The sequence below is a fragment of the Apodemus sylvaticus genome, chromosome 22 (genome assembly GCF_947179515.1).
Source record: "Apodemus sylvaticus chromosome 22, mApoSyl1.1, whole genome shotgun sequence".
NCBI classification, from domain to species: Eukaryota; Metazoa; Chordata; class Mammalia; order Rodentia; family Muridae; genus Apodemus; species Apodemus sylvaticus.
In genome coordinates, this window is record NC_067493.1 from 46,491,664 (window position 1) to 46,509,485 (window position 17,822).

The 17,822-nt window shown below is 49.9% G+C and overlaps 1 protein-coding gene across 2 annotated transcripts in view; it reads right to left on the reverse strand.

Annotated features, from left to right (window-relative positions):
- Nucleotides 1-9,273, reverse strand: part of P2rx7 (purinergic receptor P2X 7) — a 35,824-nt gene extending 26,551 nt beyond the window's left edge. The window contains exons 1-2 of one of the 2 annotated variants that reach the window (XM_052168116.1): nucleotides 8,982-9,273; nucleotides 311-479 (exon numbers count right to left, since the gene is read on the reverse strand). In XM_052168116.1, the coding sequence (XP_052024076.1) occupies nucleotides 311-479; nucleotides 8,982-9,106 (294 nt within the window). In that variant the 5' untranslated portion in view covers nucleotides 9,107-9,273. Of the gene's footprint in view, nucleotides 1-310; nucleotides 480-2,632; nucleotides 2,865-8,981 lie in introns of those variants that run through there. The other variant, XM_052168117.1, reaches the window with a different exon arrangement.
- Nucleotides 9,274-17,822: the final 8,549 nt, after the last annotated feature.

A 17,822-nucleotide genomic window follows, 5' to 3' on the forward strand; every position in this document is an offset into this window, starting at 1 on the left:
CGCAGGTTTTAAATAGGGCCAATGTTTTTCCTTTCTATTGAGACAAGGTCGTGTGGATTTCAGGCTGGCCCTCAAACTCACTGTGCAGCTGAGGGTGACCTTGAACAGCTGACTCTCCAGCCTTGACCCCCTGGGGCTGCATGTTTGCAGGCCAAGCAGTCTACCAGTTGGCTACTTATCCTTAGTCCCAAGCTAACTTTATTTATTTATTTATTTATTTATTTATTTATTTATTTATTTATTTTGAAATGAGGCCCTAGACCACTAAGGATGGGGACAGGGATGTGACCTGGAGTTCCCTGGCACTCACCTGCAAAGGGAAGGTGTAGTCCGCAGTGTCAAAGATGCTGTGTACCGACTTGGTCACCCCACCCTCCGTGACACTCTCTGTCACCTCTGCGATGCCTTTGACCTTGGTGTGCACTGAGCTGATAACGGGCTCTTTCCGCTGATACAGTTTGTCGCTCACCAGAGCAAAGCTGAGGACGGAGGAAAAGGCTTCAGTGGTTTCCTCGCGGTGAGGACGGATGGGGGGCAGCAGTCTGGGCTGCAGACGCTGGGGGAAGGGGTGCTGTGGGAGCTGCTGCTGTTGACAATCTGCTTCTGCTTCCTTGTGGCTCTCCCTGCTACAAGCTGGGGCAGTAGTACCTGCCCCTCCCTTTATCGCCACTCACTATAGATGGCATCTCCGCTCAGAGCTCTGCTCTTGGAGAGTTGAATGACTCTGTCCCGGACTCAGTGCCACACTGGCTCGTCTTGCCTTTGTTTCAGGGTTTATGTTATCTGTCTGTCTGTCTGTCTCTGTCCATCCATCCGTCCACCCACCCACCTATCTGTCTGTCTGTCTGCCCGTCCGTCCGTCCGCCCACCCACCCACCCATCTCTCTGTCTGTCCGTCCATCTGTCCGCCCATCTATCTGTCTGTCTGTCTGTCCATCCAACCAACCACTCACCCACCCATCCATCCATCCATCTCTCCATCTATCTATCTACATAGACAGGGCCTCTCTATGTAATCCTGGTTGTCCTGATGTGGACCAGGATGGCCTTCAAACTCACAAAGATCCTCCTAGCTCTGCCTCTTGAGTGCTGGGATTAAAGGTATGTGCCACCACACCCTGCATTTATAAGAAATGCATGGAATTGATAAATCTATACAGAAAGAAAAAGGATAGTTGCCAGGGGAGAAGAAACAGAAGAGGGGGAAGTTAATGAGTATATTACTTTAAGATGACAGAAGTACGTTGGTAGATAGAGGTATCAATACATGATCAATGACACTGCTGTGTTTACATTAAAACAGCCCTTCATCCTGCCCCCTTTTAGGTGGTCATTTTTATGCTCTAAGAATTTCACCTCAATAGGCGAGATGAATATCACACATCTGTATAAACACAGACATATGTCTGTAGGAATATCAAAACGAAGGAACAAAGATCACATTCGGGATGATGCTTACAGAGGAAAACAGTGAAATGGGGTGAAGAGTGAGCTTACAGGAGCAGAGCTGGGTCAGCGTGCTGCTAGCACAGGGGCGCATCGCTGCTACGCTATTCACAGTGCATCCTAATGATTCTCCAACGGGGATTAAAGAAGACAGACATTGGCCTAGTGAGTAAAGTCGCTCGCTGACAAGACTGGTGACCTGGGTTCAATCCCCAGGACCCACACGATGATGGGAGGTGAGAACTGTCTTCTGAATGTGGTTCCCTGGCCCCCACATGCCCACCATGGCCCACGGGCATGTGACTGCACACAAACTGGAGACAGTTTTTAAAAAGATGTTAGAACTAGAAACCCAGATTTGGGACCTGCTCAGCATGCCTGATACAGAGTACAATAATAGAATGCACGGAGACAAATACAATTACGAGAGCTCCGTCTCACCCCAGCCTCAAAACACATACAAAATACTTGGGATTTTATCTTTCAAGCTCTCCATTGTAACCTCTCCCAGAGCAGCACGTACCCCGCCATTCCGGAATCTCAGTCTGATGCAGCATCTCCATTCTAGACTATGCAACACAGCGTGGGCTCTAACTGAATCCAACCCTGTCAAACTAGCGACGGCTTTGCAAACATAATGGACCTTCGTATCATAACAAACACAAAAGTTCATATTAACACATCCCAGTGATGCATCAAAGGAGTGAAGAGGCAAAGGGAGTTTGCAGTATCTTGCCATTTAGAAAGAACAGTCTAATGATCAATTCAGTCACCAACTCTTGACCTTGTGGGATGAGTCAAGGAAAAAAAAAGCTAGGCCTCTTCTCTGGGCCATGGGTTCAGTCCACAAGTGGGGGTGGGGTCATAATTCTCTAATCTCTAATCCCAGTGACTATTAGCTCTAAGAAATGGATGTTCAAGGCATTCGGGTGCGGGCAAAACCACCAGCCACTGGAGCAAGCGCAGTTATCGAGGAGCCAGGATCTAGCTGAGCCTGGGAGGATGGGCGAGATTGAGAGGGGCTGGAGAACCTGGCGGGCAGAAGAGATCTGACACAGGAGAAGCTGGGGTCACCCAGAGAGCCTGGCCAAAGAAGGGGTGGGGTAGCCTGGAGGAGCAGGGATCTGTGGAGGTAGAGGAAGAGGTTGGGTCACGGAGGCCTGAGACTAACGCTGGCTGGACTCACCAGATGTAGATGAAGATGGCCCCTAGCAAGGTGTTCTTCAGAGTTCCGATCCATATGGAATGGATGTGAAGGACTTTCACGGATTTATAGCTGCATAAGTGACTCACGGGCAGCATGGCGAGACGGTTCTCAGAGCACTCCGGGGAGGAAATGACTCGAAGCAAAGGCTGCCTATCTCTTCTAAAGGAGCCTCAGAGTTCTGAGCAAAGGTAACTCTAAAGCGAAAGCTCTGAGAGAGAGACCTCCCTCTTCAGAGAGCTGGGGCCTCGCTTCAGGCTCTGCTGCCTGCACACGCACACCCTTACTCATGTGGCCGGGGAGCACTTGTGGGAGCATCTTCTTCACCGGGTCAAGGGCGGGCGTACACATTTATGGCTCAGTTCCTTGCGTCAAACTACAGAAGGCTACATTGTTCGGTGCAGTGAACACCAGCAAAACACAAGTGTGCACACTGCCTTTCACAAGTCAGTCTCTCTCTCTCTCTCTCTCTCTCTCTCTCTCTCTCTCTCCTCCCCCCCCCCCCCCCCCCCCCGGTTTTTCGAGACAGGGTTTCTCTGTGGGACAGCCCCTTGGCTGTCCTGGACTGGCTTTGTAGACCAGACTGGCCTCACAGAGATCCTCCTGTCTCTGCTTCCGGAGTGCTAGGATTAAAGGCATGTGCCACCACTGCCGGGCCACCAGGGTCTTCTTGACAGCCATGTCTCCATGGGCATAGCTGAGATGGCAAAGGGTCCAGACAGCACCTTGGGTATCAGTTCGGAGATGAGGACAGCTGAGGCAGCTATGAGAGCTCTCTGAAGGAGAAGAGCTCAGGATGGACCTGTCATGGGTGATTATAGAAGGAAGGAGGACAGGCCAGCTTCCCCTGTGGTTTCTGGCTGATCCCCATGAACATGACCATGGTGGTGGTGATGATTTTTTTTTTTCATTTATCCGTCTCCCTCTTTTCCCCATCTGCATTTAAATATATTTTCCCATCTTAAAAATAAACCCTCCCTCCACCCCACATTCTTCTCCAGTGCAGCCATGCAGGGCCTGGTTCCTCCTGTGGAGCCCAGCCTTTTGAAAGAGTGAGTCACTGCATCCTTTCCGGCACCTCCATTCACCCCTCCACCCACTCCAGTCCGGCTCCCACGGCTTCTCCAGTGCCTCCCTCCCCAATGCGCTGTCTCCCTCCCGAGTCCAGCAGGCATGCGGCAGATACCAGGATCGACTCCGGTGACTGTGAGCCACTGCCTCCTCCTTCTAACCACAGCCTCAAGGAGCCTACATTCTCCTGACCTCTTTGGATCTCCCTGCCGTCTATCTCAGAATCCTTTGGGAAGTTCTGCATCTCCCTGTCCCTTGAATGTTCGCGACACTCAGGGCTCTCTTGCTGGCTTCTTGCCTTCTTTCACGTAGCTACCTCTCTCGCTGATCCGTGGAAGATGTCTATGGTCTCAATTACCATCTATAGGCTGGTGGTATATAATCCGTATTAAAGCTATGAAACAAATAACTACACAACCGTTATGCGTAGTTCTGAGTCTCAGGTACCTGTGCAACTAAACTGAGTTAGGCTCTGAACTCAATCTTTTTTTTTTTTTTTTTTTGGTTTTTTGAGACAGGGTTTCTGTGTAGCTCTGGCTGTCCTGTAGACCAGGCTGGCCTTGAACTCAGAAATCCACCTGCCTCTGCTTCCCAAGTGCTGGGATTAAAGACGTGTGCCACCATGCCTGGCTTGAACTCAGTCTTTAACATATTTAATACCTTTTTCTCCTGAACATACTAGCCCCGGAAAGGTATTCCACCAACTTCTCATTAGCTGCCCAAGTCAGGAATGTGGCTCACTCTTGACCCTCTCTCTCTCTCCTTACCCTCCCCCACCATCTCCCTCACCCATCCATTCTGCTATGAGTCCTATTGTTTGAGCTGGGCAAGGCGGTATTTGCCAGTGACCCTTCCACTTGGGTGGTGGTGGTGGAGGCATGGGCAGGGGGCGGCTGTTCAAGGCTAGGTGCTGCTGCATATGGAGCTATTTAAAACCCTCTCAGAAAACCAAAATCGAAGAAATTCTGCTCCTTTATCTTCCTCTTGTTATTCAACTCCACCTGTCCTCTGTCCCTGTCATCCCCTCACACCAGGTCACCATCAGTTCACAACCAGGTGATCCAATACAGTTTAGTCTCCTTCCAGACCTGGTCCTGTCCCCTCCAAGTCTCCAGGCTGAGTGTGAACTCTGGAAGTCTGATCTTGGCTCTGCCCCTGACTGGCTATGTGACTTTGGCCACCGACGAGATTTGTAAGTTTGTTAAGATGGTTCATCCTATGATCTAACACGTGGTCAAAGACCAGGTTCACTTGGACACTACACAGACAGGAAGCAGACTGCTCCGGAAAAAGAAAAGGTCTCTGTGGGCCGCTGCCCAATGGGAACCCACAAAACCAACAATGTGAGAACCAGGCACCAGGACCTCCCTCCCCCCACCCCCCAAATATGCTGGATCCTACGAGTCACTGCCCTATAGCATGACCCTGAGGATTACTGATCCTCACCTCTGGAACCAGGCAGCGGCTCCTTATCAGGGAGCAAAGTCTAGGCACGTGACTGAGGACTTTGAGGTGTAGGCTCACCTTAGGCCATCTGGGTGCGTTCCAAATGGTCATGCGACCCGTGAAAGAGACCGAGGGCGGCCTGACCGGCAGAAAAAGAGACGTTATGGAAACACAGTGGGTAGAAGACAGGAAGAGGTTGCCTTCCTCTTGATGTTTCCCAGTGTTGTCAAGATAAAACTCAATCCTGTCCACAGTCTGGGCCCTGCTGGTTTCTGCAGTCCCCTGGGCCTCCCCCCTGAGACACTGTAACACCACCTGACACTGCTAATCCATGGCCCAGTGCTGTGTCCACAGCCAGGGGGGCTGAGCTGGTGCGGGCTCCAGAAGTCCTGTGGGTATGCAGCAATCTGTTCAGAAGCCTGCAAGCGGCACAGTGGAGCAGAGGCCCCAGCTGCCCAGGGCAGCTAAAAGAGAAAGGGTTGTGCTAAATTTATTTATTTATTTATTTATTTATTTATTTATTTTTGAGATTATGTGTTTCAGATTTTGCTTTTAACACTCTGGGTCTAGACACGTATAAAAGGATATGACAGACTGTAGTAGTCCAGGCATTTTAAGCTAGGCAGTGGTGGCACATGCCTTTAATCCCAGCACTAGGGAGGCAGAACACAGGTGGCTCTCTATGAGTTTGAAGCCAGCCTGGTCTATAGAGCAAGTTCCAGAATAGCCAGGGCTACATAGAGAAGACCTGGCTCAAAAAAACAAAAAACAAAAAACAAAAAACAAAATCAAAAAAGCAAAAAGCAAAACATAACAAACAACATCCAACCCAACAACAACAACAAAACCATTTTAACTGCTTCTTCAGCATCCCTGCTGGTGCTTAGAAAACTTGTCTCTCTTTCCTCCTGCATGGAAAAGACAGAGACACCCTCATCCATGGGACCCCCCCCCCCCCAGCCATCTTTTCCCCAGAGCCATCTCAACTTGGTTCATATCTCTCCAACTCCACCATTTCATTCTAGGCCAAGCTGCAATCTTCTATCAACTGGGTGACTCCAGCAGGCTCTCAGTGGTCCCTTGTACCCTGTTTTCTTCCTACCAAATACCCCATTCCCTCTGCACGGTAGCCACTGGAGAGCCTGCAGATATACCAGTCAGAAGGTTCCAGTGAAAGATAGGTGCAGAGAATCACATTTTTATCTGCCCCGGCTCCTGCTGCTCCCTTTGGATCGTGGGAGTCCTTGCTGTCCCTCCTACAGTTACTAATCTTTCTGTCCCATGTGTCACGTGGCTGGATTCTTCTCCTACTGGGGTTTCCTCCTAAGTGGGCCTTTTCTAGTCCTGCAGCTGCCCCGACTCTATCTTTTCATCCAGAGACCAGGTGATAAGTTGCACATTTCATTCCCCCCACCTCACACACACACACACACACACACACACACACACACACACACACAGGCCATAGAGTCTGCGCCTGTGTTGGTTTGGTGTCTGGTATCTTCTCCACCTACAACAAGGCTTCACAGAAAAGAGGCGCGGCCTTACAGGTATGAGGCCACCCTTTGGGGAACAGCCAGCCAATCTGGGAGTACATTTTGAAACCCATAAATAAGCACAGGCAGCACCCTCTTCCCAGCAAAAGACAGCCTGAGGCTTTCAAAGGACAGCACTGCGCCTGCTGTTGGCGGAGGTTAGCTGGGCTAGGGGAGCCTGCTGCAGATGACATCAGCCTTCTCTGATCTTCTTCGGCCACTGAAATATTTCTGAGCTTGGTCTCCTGGGAAGAGGAAAACGTCTTCCCAATAGCATCAATGATAAGGCAGATAGCTTTTCTTTCACTGTTGTCCAATGACTTTATGAACAGATAGAGCAACTGAGGCTCAGACAGGTTAAGTGATTTGGCCAGGAAGATGCATCCAGGATGATAGAATAGGCCACCTCACCTCCGAGCTGGGTAAATGGCTCCGTGGGCTAAGTGTTTGCCGTGAAGGCAGAAAGATACAACTTCAACCCACAGCACCCATGTGAAAATTGAGGATGGTAGCAGGGGCCCTGGAAGCCCAGCACCGGGGAGGCGGCGACTGCAGGATTCTGGGTGCTTGATGGCCAGTCTGTCTAACTGAATTGGTAAGCTTTAGGTAGTTCACCCCCTGGCCTACACACACACACACACACACACACACACACACACACACGCACGCACGCACGCACGCACGCACGCACCCCCTTACATACAAACAGCTACACACTCAGAGGCCACTCTTACTCTTTGTAAACCACCAGCACCTCACACTGTCAAAAGTGCCATCAGTATCATCATCAGGGAAACTCAAGCCAAAGCCACAAGAGAGAAAGAGAGCACTTCGCACCCACTAGGTTAGTTACAGTCCGAAAGCCACAGCATCGCCCCTTGGTGAGGATGCGGACAGAGCGGGGACTCTCACGCTCTGAGGCTGTGAAAAGGTGAAGCTGCCCTGGGGAACAGTCCAGCCGTGCCTCCCAGGGTGACATGCAGTTGTCACGCCACCTAACAAGTCCCACCCCCCCTCCTAGGTAAACCCAGTAGAGACTAGGACATATGTCTAGGTGGGAAAGAGAGAAGCAACCCAACGTCCATCATCTGGTGAATGGGTAAGAAGTGGTCTTACCCAGTGAGCCGTTTTCGCACACAGTACTGAACTCACTACATACTTGGACTGTTATCCTGTCACAAATAGTCTACAGCATAAATCGACTTGCTCCAACACGTAAGTGAACACTGAAAACATGCTAAGAGGAAGAGTCAGTTGCAAAGGACCACATGCCATGTGATTCTATTTATATGAAATGTGTGTGTGTGTGTGTATGTGTGTGTGTGTGTGTGTGTGTGTGTGTAAACCCACAGGAACAGAAAATGGATTGTGCCTGAGCTAAAGGACAACCTTTTAGACTGATGAAAATGTTCTTTTTGTGCGGTTGGTTTTGTTTTTCAAAAAAGGGTTTCTCCGTGTAGTCCTGGATGTCCTCGAACTTGCTTTGTAGACAGGCTGGACTCTGCCTCCCCAGAGCTGGACTAAAAGGCATGTGCCACCACACTCGGCTGAAAACATTCCTCACCAGTGACCACTACACAGCTCACTGAATACCCGGAAAGCCATGGACATGAACGTTGTAAATCAGTGAAAGTCTGGGGTACACATTTTGTACCTTCATAAGTGCGTTTTGTTGTTGTTGTTGTTTTGTTTGGTTGTTTTGGATTTGGTTTTTTTGAGAGAGGGTTTCTCTGTGTAGTCCTGGCTGTCCTGGAACTCACTCTGTAGACCAGGCTGGCCTCGAACCCAGAAATCCACCTGCCTCCCAGAGTGCTGGGATTACAGGCGTGTGCTGCCGCCGCCGCCACCACTGCCTGGCCATAAGTGGTTTTTAAAGGGCCCCCTAGATGCTCTAAAATGACATTTACAAACCTGACTCTATCCCTCCTAAGCAGGAAGATGATTCAGAGCCCACAAGGGAAATCCCCTCGTCTCTGTGGGAGCCCAGGGGGTTGGCCTCTGTCTCCCAGGTTCCCTAGGCATGCCCTGCCCTGTTCATCTTGGCTTGCCTTGGCTGCAGTTGAAAAGGCCGAAGGGAGGCAGGCCATGCCTCCCTCTCTCTGCGGTTCCTCCAGCTACAGCCAAGGACAGTTTCCTCTTACTGTTTCCTCTCAGCGGGCTATGAGAGTGTGTCTCAGATTTAAGGGCCACCTAGAATCTCCCAAGTGCACCGGCTGCACCGTGGGGCTGGCGGCGCTGTCCAGTACTGCAGAGATCTGCCCATCCCACGCTCCGCTTACCTAACGTAGGAAAAGACGATCATGTGCAACACCCACTTGACGGTGCCGTAATTCACGCTCTGGATCCGAGTGACTTTGTTTGTCTCATACTGCAAGACATCGTTCCAGCTGCAGCAAGCCGGCATGGCGACAGGCTCGCTCTGTTCAGGCTGGACTTGGGCTAGACCTTCTTCCCAGGCTAGACCACAGCAAACCTCCACGTAGGGGCAGCCAAAGAAAACACACTGATTCTCAGCAGGAACGTTTAACTTCCAGCTCCTACAGCGACTGCAGCGAGGGGGCGGGTCCTGGCAACTGCCCCAAGTGTGAGTGGAATAAACAAGAAGCGAGTCCTACAGGCCTGACTGGCAGATGACCCCGCCCTGCCAGCCTCCCCCAGACGCCCGCACAAAGATGGTGTTCAGAAGATGGGCATTTTTAAAATTCCCCCTCCCCACCCCTTTGCTTTTGCTCTTTCGAACTCATTTCATTTGGGAGAAAGGGGCTGTCCTTCAAATGTCATAAGACCCAGTGTGACTCAGACCCGGGACTAGATTCGTCTTTTGCCTCCACTCCCGCACAGACCCATCCGTTTCTTTTCTTTTGTTGCCTGTTTGAGACCCGTTCTCAAGCACCCAGGCTGACCTCAGATTTGTTATTTACCGGAGGCTAGCCCTGAACTTCTGATCCTCCCACCTCCGCCTCCCCAGTGCTAGGATTACAGGTGAGCCCCCCACCACACCCCACAGAGATTATCCCTTTGTTTTCCAACAACCCTTTGTTCAATCCACGCGCGTACAGGCATACCTGGCGACTGAAGGGTGCCATTGTCCTCCCCTGCTCCAGGCCATACTCTGGTCTGCCAAAGATGGTGGCTAGATCAGATTCATTGTGGGATGGGAAGACTATATTCACACTGCATCTCACTCTCTCCACTCTCTAGATTACATCCTGCTCTGGGCCTTGGGAGGTCATCCCATGACCTGGTCCAGTCAGTCCACCAGGAACAAGGGTGCATCCTGTAGCTCTCCTGACCGTGTGTGGGGGAGACTCCTCCTGAGGGAGGATCAACGCTATCTCCAAACAGGAGAGGAGGTGTGTCATTGTACGGTTCTGAGGAAGTTGGAATTGAGAGGAAATCTTGTTTGGTTGATTTGTTGCTTTGGGTTTTGTTGTTTTATTGTCTATTTGTTTTGTTTTGAGAGGGTCTCCTGTAGCTCAGGCTTCTCTGTAACTTACCGGGAGGCTCTCATCTTCCCAGCCCTCCAGCTAACAAATTCTGGGCCTATAGCTGTGAGGTGCCACACCTGGGCTGAAACCCTGCTCAGACAGGAGGAAGGAAAGCAGGATGCGTAAAACACGTGGTTTCCCACTCGGGTCACACAGTGCACCCATGGTCCTGGGTAATAAAGACATGATCGTCCTCAAAGGAGGCGCCCGCAGACCCCCACGTCTGAGGCTCTGTACTAACAAGGATATGGCTGCTGCTTCTCTGGATCAAGACTTAGAATCTTCCAGGCACGAGTGGAACGTTTCATGCCGAGAATCTGGCTCTAGAGTACGACACTCCTCCTCCTTCCTCCTAAGAAGCGAAGCAACGGTCACTCAGGTCTTGTCCCTCAGAAGTTCAAGCTACACACACATACACACACAAACACACACACACACACACACACACGCACATGCACACGCACACGCACGCACATGCACACGCACACACATGCACACGCACACGCACACAGCAAAGATGAATGTAACACTTTTAAATAGGTCAGAGGGTTCCCATTAGAACAGTGAAGTCTAGTGGTTAGAACTAGAGGACCAGCTGCCTGATTTCCAAACCTGGCTTCATACTGTGACAACTCTGTGGCTTCGGACAGTTCTGGTTGTGCCCATCATTTATTTCTTCGTCGCCTCCCTCCCCAGGAGTACAAAGAACTAGCGGATATAGCCGCGAATGGACGTAACAAGTCCACAAAAATGTCAATCCATTAAAGAAGGCATCAACAAATTCATCCACATGACAGAACAGTAGCATTCAGTCGTTAATAGAAATGAGAAACAGATGCATACTGTAACTCGGATGTCCCTTGGAGATGTGGAAGGAACCAGACACAGACGGGCATCTCATGATCCAGTTTCTAGAAATGCCCAGAACAGGCAGACCAATGTAATGCGCTCCTTGCACCCCGTGCTGAGCCGCTCCTGAGGATCATCTGAGGTCTTCCCCTCAGGGCTCTGTCCTTCACCGCCACAGCACTCCGAGAAGGCTGTTGTCTTAACGCCTCGGCCACAGCCACTCTTATAAAGGAAAGCATTTAGTTGGAGATGGCTTACAGGTTTAGAGGCTTAGTCCATTATCATCATGGCGTGCAAGCAGGCACGGCACGGGAGAAGAAGCCCAGAGTTCTACATCTAGGTGAGCCGGCAGCAGGAAGAGAGGGAGACACTAGGCCTGCCTTGAGCATTTGAGACCTCAAAGCCCACCCCCCACTCCCTAATAGTGCCTTGCCCTGCTGACCAAGCCCTGGAGTCTATGAGCCTGTGGGGGCCGTTCCTATTCAAACCACCAGAGCTGTTATCAGTAAGATTACGCATACTCCTCAGTGCCAGATCTACTGGACATATACGTATTCCTTATGTTGCTTGGCCTCTTGGACTCAGTCCACAGCACGGCCACTCACTCTCTACTTGGACTAATTCCTCCCCTGATTTCTGGGATGCTCCTGGCCTCCTATTGTCCTATTTTCTCATTTCTGCCTCTGGGACTGTTATCATTCATTCAGTGACGCTCTTCTCCTCACACGTATCAGCTCCAGCGACCTTTCCTCAGAGCTTCTGTGTTCCTGTAAGTCAGCACAGGACAGACTATGCAGCCCTAACACAGCACCCTCGTGGCTTAACATAAGGATTTTATTTCGCTTCCATGCCACACATCCATCACTAGTGGGGCAGCCTCATCCTGAACTCTTGAAAAAGAACTCTGGGTTCTCACAGCAGCAATTAAACACTGACCCAGAAACCAAGCCCTCCCTCCTGCTTGTCACTCATTGGTCAAAAATAATTGCTTGGTCCCGCCTACTCAGTAGAGAGCCAGGGAATTCAGTCCTACTGCGCGTCCCCAGTGTACCCAGTGTACCCAGAAACAGAAGCAGCAGAACTGTTTGGTGAATAATGTTAATGACTATGGTGTGTGCATATGTGAGCACACACACACACACACACACACACACACACACACTTCCTCCAGATATGTTGTGTTAAGTACACAAAAAATTACCCTGGAGAGGTGATTCCACAGTTACAAGCACTTGCTGCGTTTTTTCCAGAGAACACAAGTCCAGTTCCCCAAAACCATGTTGGGCAGCTCACAGTTGTCTGTAACTCCAGCTCTAAGGCATCTGACACCCTCTTCTGGCTTCCATAGGCACTTGTAACCCCATGTGTAGTTGCATACATACAAGCATACATACATACATACATACATACATACACACCTAAAAGTAAATCTCTAATTAAAAAAAAACCTTAAAAATCTGAGGCTTGGATGTGGCTCCTTGGTAAAGTACAAAAATAGCAAGTGTGAGGCCTTGAGTCCTATCTCAACAGTGCTTTAATCAATCAATCAAACAATTAATTAATTATCACCAGATGCTAAAAATCAAAAGGATAGGAGGCTGGAGACATGTGTGTGCTGTTATATATTTAATAAGGTGTGGGCTGTGGCTGGAAACAGAGCCTGCTATGTAATTTTTGAAGTCCCCCCTGATTTTAAAAAAAGGCAAGAGTTTCAAGATGACGACAAAGCCATGTTGGGTCCCTTTAAGCCTGGGCAGGACTTGCTGTGAACACACAGGCCCCACACCCACGAAGCGGATGCCTCCGGAAGAACAGAAAGCTGGCCTCTAGGAAGGGAAGTCACTGGGGGAATTTGTGTTTACAAGAGATTTGTCTCCTTCCTTCCAGCTAGGTTTCCCCACTAGAACATTTGCTTCTTGTTCTTGCCAATGAAACACCAAATACAAAATCTCCAACTCCAGATTAACGTTGCCTTCTGAGACCTGAGCCCTTGTAGTCCCTACATATCCCACAGATCCGCCTGCCTCTGCCTCCCGAGTGCATAGGAGTAAATGGGAGATGGCAGTCAAGGGAAGACTGGGCCAGGGGCTGCTGAGACAGAAGCAATGGAACCTTTCAAAGAACAAGCTGGCTTGAGAAGAATGTGACCGTTGGTGGTCTAGTTCTCTGTGAAGTAGAAAGCCGAGTTGTGATGTGAACGGAGGTTGTAGGATTTGAAGGATGACTTTTTTTGGAAGAGTGTGTGTGTGTGTGTGTGTGTCTGTCTGTCTGTCTGTGTGCATGTGGTGTCTGGTGCATATGTGCATGTGGTGTGTGTGTGGTGTGTATGTGTGTGTGTGATATATGTGTATGATGTGTGTATGTATGTTGTGTGTGTGCTGTGTGTAGTTGTCTGGTTACAAGTTACTGAAGGCCCAGTTTCTTTAGGGGAACCTAGAGGTTTTCTCTGAGTAACAGATAATGTTGTCTGCAAAGCTAACAGGAAAGTGTATCTCTCTGTAGCTATGGGAGGGTCTGAAATGTGGCTGATCTAAGAACCTATGAGTAGCATCTGAAGCTAAAAATCTCCCTGGGCTGAGGCAGCTCTTTCAGTTCCATCTGAGCTGTGCAGTTCTGTCTCTCTGGACACCCACTGGATGTCTCTATAACACACGCCTTCTCTGCTTCTCAGAAAGCATAACCTACTGGACTCTAAGTCCAGATCCAGCGATCCAGGCATCCAAGGGAAATAAATCTGGTTGGTTTGGCCATTTCTCCCTGACCCATCAGTTATGACGTCAGATGGGGCCACAGGACAGATGTCATCTGGAGCTACCTTCCAAAAGGAAGACAGAGAACAGAGGCACACGGTGTGCTTCTCAGAATAGACCGGGGGGGGGGGGGGGGCAGCGGTTCCTCTCTTGGGTAGGATAGCTTTGTGGTCTGTCTGGGCCATTTCCCAGGGCAGTAAACCCGCAAGCCCACCAGCGGAGACTTGCCCTCAGACTGCTTCCGCTTTCGCTCTCCCACCCAAGCCCTGACCCCAAGCAAGTCCCCCTTATCTTCCTCTTGTCACACCCAGAGCAAACTAAAGATTCTAAAACCATGGCTGGCATGTGTGAGAAGGAAGCCGCCGGGCATTCCGCGATTTGCTGAGCTTAGAAGCCTCAGGGGAGGCAGCTAAGTAGGCCCAGCAGAGGGAATCTAAAGTACCCCAGGACACCAGACCATGAGAAGAGGCAAGTGGGAACCGAGGGAGGGCAGGAGGGGCCTCGCCCTCAGAAGCCATGGGGAGAACGCTGCTTCAGTAAGCCAGCCACAGACTTAAGGACAGGGACAGAGCTTTGTCATTAAGTGGCATGTGCTCAGTAAAGTGTGGCCAGATAAACCTTGGGACCGGACAGAGTCAAGGATTAAGTGCCGTGAGTGAGAGTGGGAGCAGGAGCTAGGCGTAGGAGCAACGCCTCCATCATCTGGGGAAAAAGAATTCATTTGCGTCACGCACTCTGGAAAGGACAGGCTCACCAAGTGTGGAGGTGGCTGGAGATGGGGGACTGTGGTACTTGAATTCATCAGGTGTAAGATGTTTAGTTCTAGGAAATGGGGTGGAAACACCAGTAGAGAGCTGGTTCCGCTTCACAGGATGGGTTTCTTTGTGTTTCGACGGCTTGGATTTGGCATTGAGGAGAAAATAAAGGTAACAGGTCCTTGGCCTTTGTGATAGCTCTGCAATGATGTCATCAATGACGTCATCACCAGCGCTCCGTGGTTCCCCCCCTCTCCCTTTGCAACCGGCGCCCCAGCTGGCGTTGGACTCTTCCTCCTCCAGCTCAGGTGTGGCTGCATTGATGACGAAGTCTCTCACCGTCCCTCAGGTGTGTCCTGTGCCAGCACGGTTCACTGTGGCTTGGTGTGAACAATGCCAGGTGGTACTTTCCCTGCTCTGTGACTCCATGGCGGTTCCTGGCAGCGAAAGTGCCCTGTCAGCCTTCCCCCCTCCTCCACCCCTAATCCAGAGTTCTTAGGTCCTGCTGCTCTGCGGTGGCACAGGACTAAGGAGAAAAACCTGGATTTAAACATGCTCTCCAATAAATAAATAAGGCTTTTTTCCCCCTGAGTTTCAAGCCTCTCCCACGTATGGCTATTTTTTTTTTTTTTGGTTTTTGGTTTTTGGTTTTTTTCGAGACAGGGTTTCTCTGTGTAGCCCTGGCTGTTCTGGAACTCACTCTGTAGACCAGGCTGGCCCCGAACTCAGAAATCCTCCTGACTCTGCCTCCCAAGTGCTGGGATCACAGGCATGTGCTAACCTCCAGGTTAGGATTTGTAGCTGTTGGTGCCATCTGGGTATGCTACAGGCATCGACTGCAAGCAGAGCCCCAGACACAGAAACATGAGGAGGACTCTATGTCCCTGCTTTCTCTTGCCCCTAAGTCACATTTCCTGAGTTCACACCCCTTGCTGGCCCATGATGCAGGGAAGAGGGCAGGTTAACTCAGGCCTGGAGAATGGCTAGGTTAGTTCCAGTCACCCTCTTCTACCCTCCAAGAATTACCAGTTTCCAGGTGTAATAGACACCCCTCACGGCCCACTCAGAGCCCGCTCTTCCTTTCTTGGATAACAGAATCCTTGTTTGTTCGTTTAAGAAAGGGTTTCTCTGTGTAGCCCTAGCTATCCCAGAACTCACTCTGTAGACCATGCTGGCCTTGAACTCACAGAGATCTGTCTGCCTCTTCCTCCCGAGTACCGGGATTAAAGGCATACCTGAATATTATTTAGTTATTTTTTTGAGACAGTGTCTTGCTACATACAGCCCAGACACGCCACCAACTCCTGATGCCTGCCTGAGCCTCCTGGATGCTGAGATTTCAATCACGAACCACCAAACCCACCCTGACAGATTCCCCAATTTTATTTGAGTTTCAAACCCTTGGGAGAGATACCCCTGTCCTCCAGGCAGTTGCATCAAGCTAGTCCCATTTTACGTAGAGTTGATCGGTGAGGTAACTATATGAAAGCTCCTGGGGCTGCTAAAACACGAAGAGGAGTTTGCCATGGGGGGGGGGGGCTCTTGAAGAAAGACTCCATTCTGAAAAGTTGTGGAGAAGTGGTGGGATTTCTGTATCACACGCTCCGAGTGGCAGAGCCGATGGGAAGGGCTTGGCTGGAGTGTCTGACTCAGGGCTCATCCTACTTTGGGACTTCTTTTTGTGTGTTTCAATGTTAAGTCATGTTGACTTGACTTTTGTTGTTGTTTATTTTAACGTCTAGCCAGTGTTCTCTGCAGTGTGGTGACGGCTAGCATGTACAGTCCTTGTCCAAGGTCCAGCTCACCGCAGGCCACCCTTTCTGTCATCTTCCTCCTAGCAACTTCACCCTAGAAGTTCTTTGGTACCAAAGCTTTTGATTTTTGATAAGGTGAGGTCCCATTTTTTTTTTTTTATCCTTTCTTCCTGCCCCACCTGCAAGGGTCTGGCCGGCTTCATTAGTGTAACTAGCATTAAAAAAATTCTCACTCCAGTGATGGATGGGTTGACAACCTCTAACTTCCATAAATCAAAAGAATCCTGTTGTTTGAGACAGGGTCTCTCATTGCAGCACTGGCTGGCCTGGAACTCCCCGTGTAGACCAGGCTAGCCTTGAACTCACAGAGATCCACAAATTTCTACTGCCCAAGCACTGGGATCAAAGGTGTGTGCCACCACGGCTCCTTTTTCATTTTACTTTTGAGACAGGATCTGAGGTAGCTCAGCCCACTCTCAAACTCCCTATGAAACTGGGCATGAGCTCAAATTTCTGACCATCTTTGGTCCTGCCTCCCAAGTGCCAGAATTCCAGGAACATTAAGCTTGAATTTATTTTTATTGATATGTGTGTGTGTGTGTGTGTGTGTGTGTGTGTGTGTGTATGTGTGTGTACATGTGTGCTACTGCATGTGTGTGGAGGTCAGAGGACAATTTGTGAGAGTTGGTTCTTTCTTTCCACCACGTCGGTCCAGGGGACAAACATAAGTCTCCGGGCTTGGCAGCAAACTCCTTTACCCAAGGAGCCCTCTTGCCTGCCCTTGAATTACTTTTTTTTTAAATTTATTTATTTATTTTATATATGATGAGCACACTGTAGCTGTCTTCAGACACAACAGAAGAGGCATCGGATCTCATTACAGATGGTTGTAAGCCACCATGTGGTTGCTGGGATTTGAACTCAGGACCTCTGGAAGGGCAGTCAGTGCTCTTAACCGCTGAGCCATCTCTCCAGCCCCCGAATTACTTTTAAGCATACAGTGGAGTAACATTAAGTATGCACATTTTGTTATGCAACCATCAACAACCTCTGTCTTAGCCCATTTACTGTTGCAATAGCAAAACGCTTAGAACTAGGAAACTTGAAAAGAATAAAAGTCCAGGAACATGGTGCTGACATCTGTTTGGGGTTTGGGAAGGGCTTCCTGCTGCATCAAAAGAGGGGAGAAGGCATCACATGGTGGAAATGCAAGCGTGCATCTTAGATGTCTCACTGACTCCATTGTTACCAGGATCTTCCTGTGTAGCCCAGGCTGACCTTGACCTCTGACCCTCCCGTCTCAGTCTGGTAAGTGCTGAGATTACAAATATGACCCACTGTGCCTAACTGAGCCGAAGCCTCAGCCTGTAGTCCATCTTGGCCTTGTGTGTAGCCCAGACTGGTTTTGAACTTACGACAGTACCATCTCAGCCTCCTGAGTACTGAGATGATAGGTGTGAGCCGGTACACCCAGCTCCTGCTTTTAATTTTTTAAGTTATAAACAGCTCCTAGAGGAGTCGATG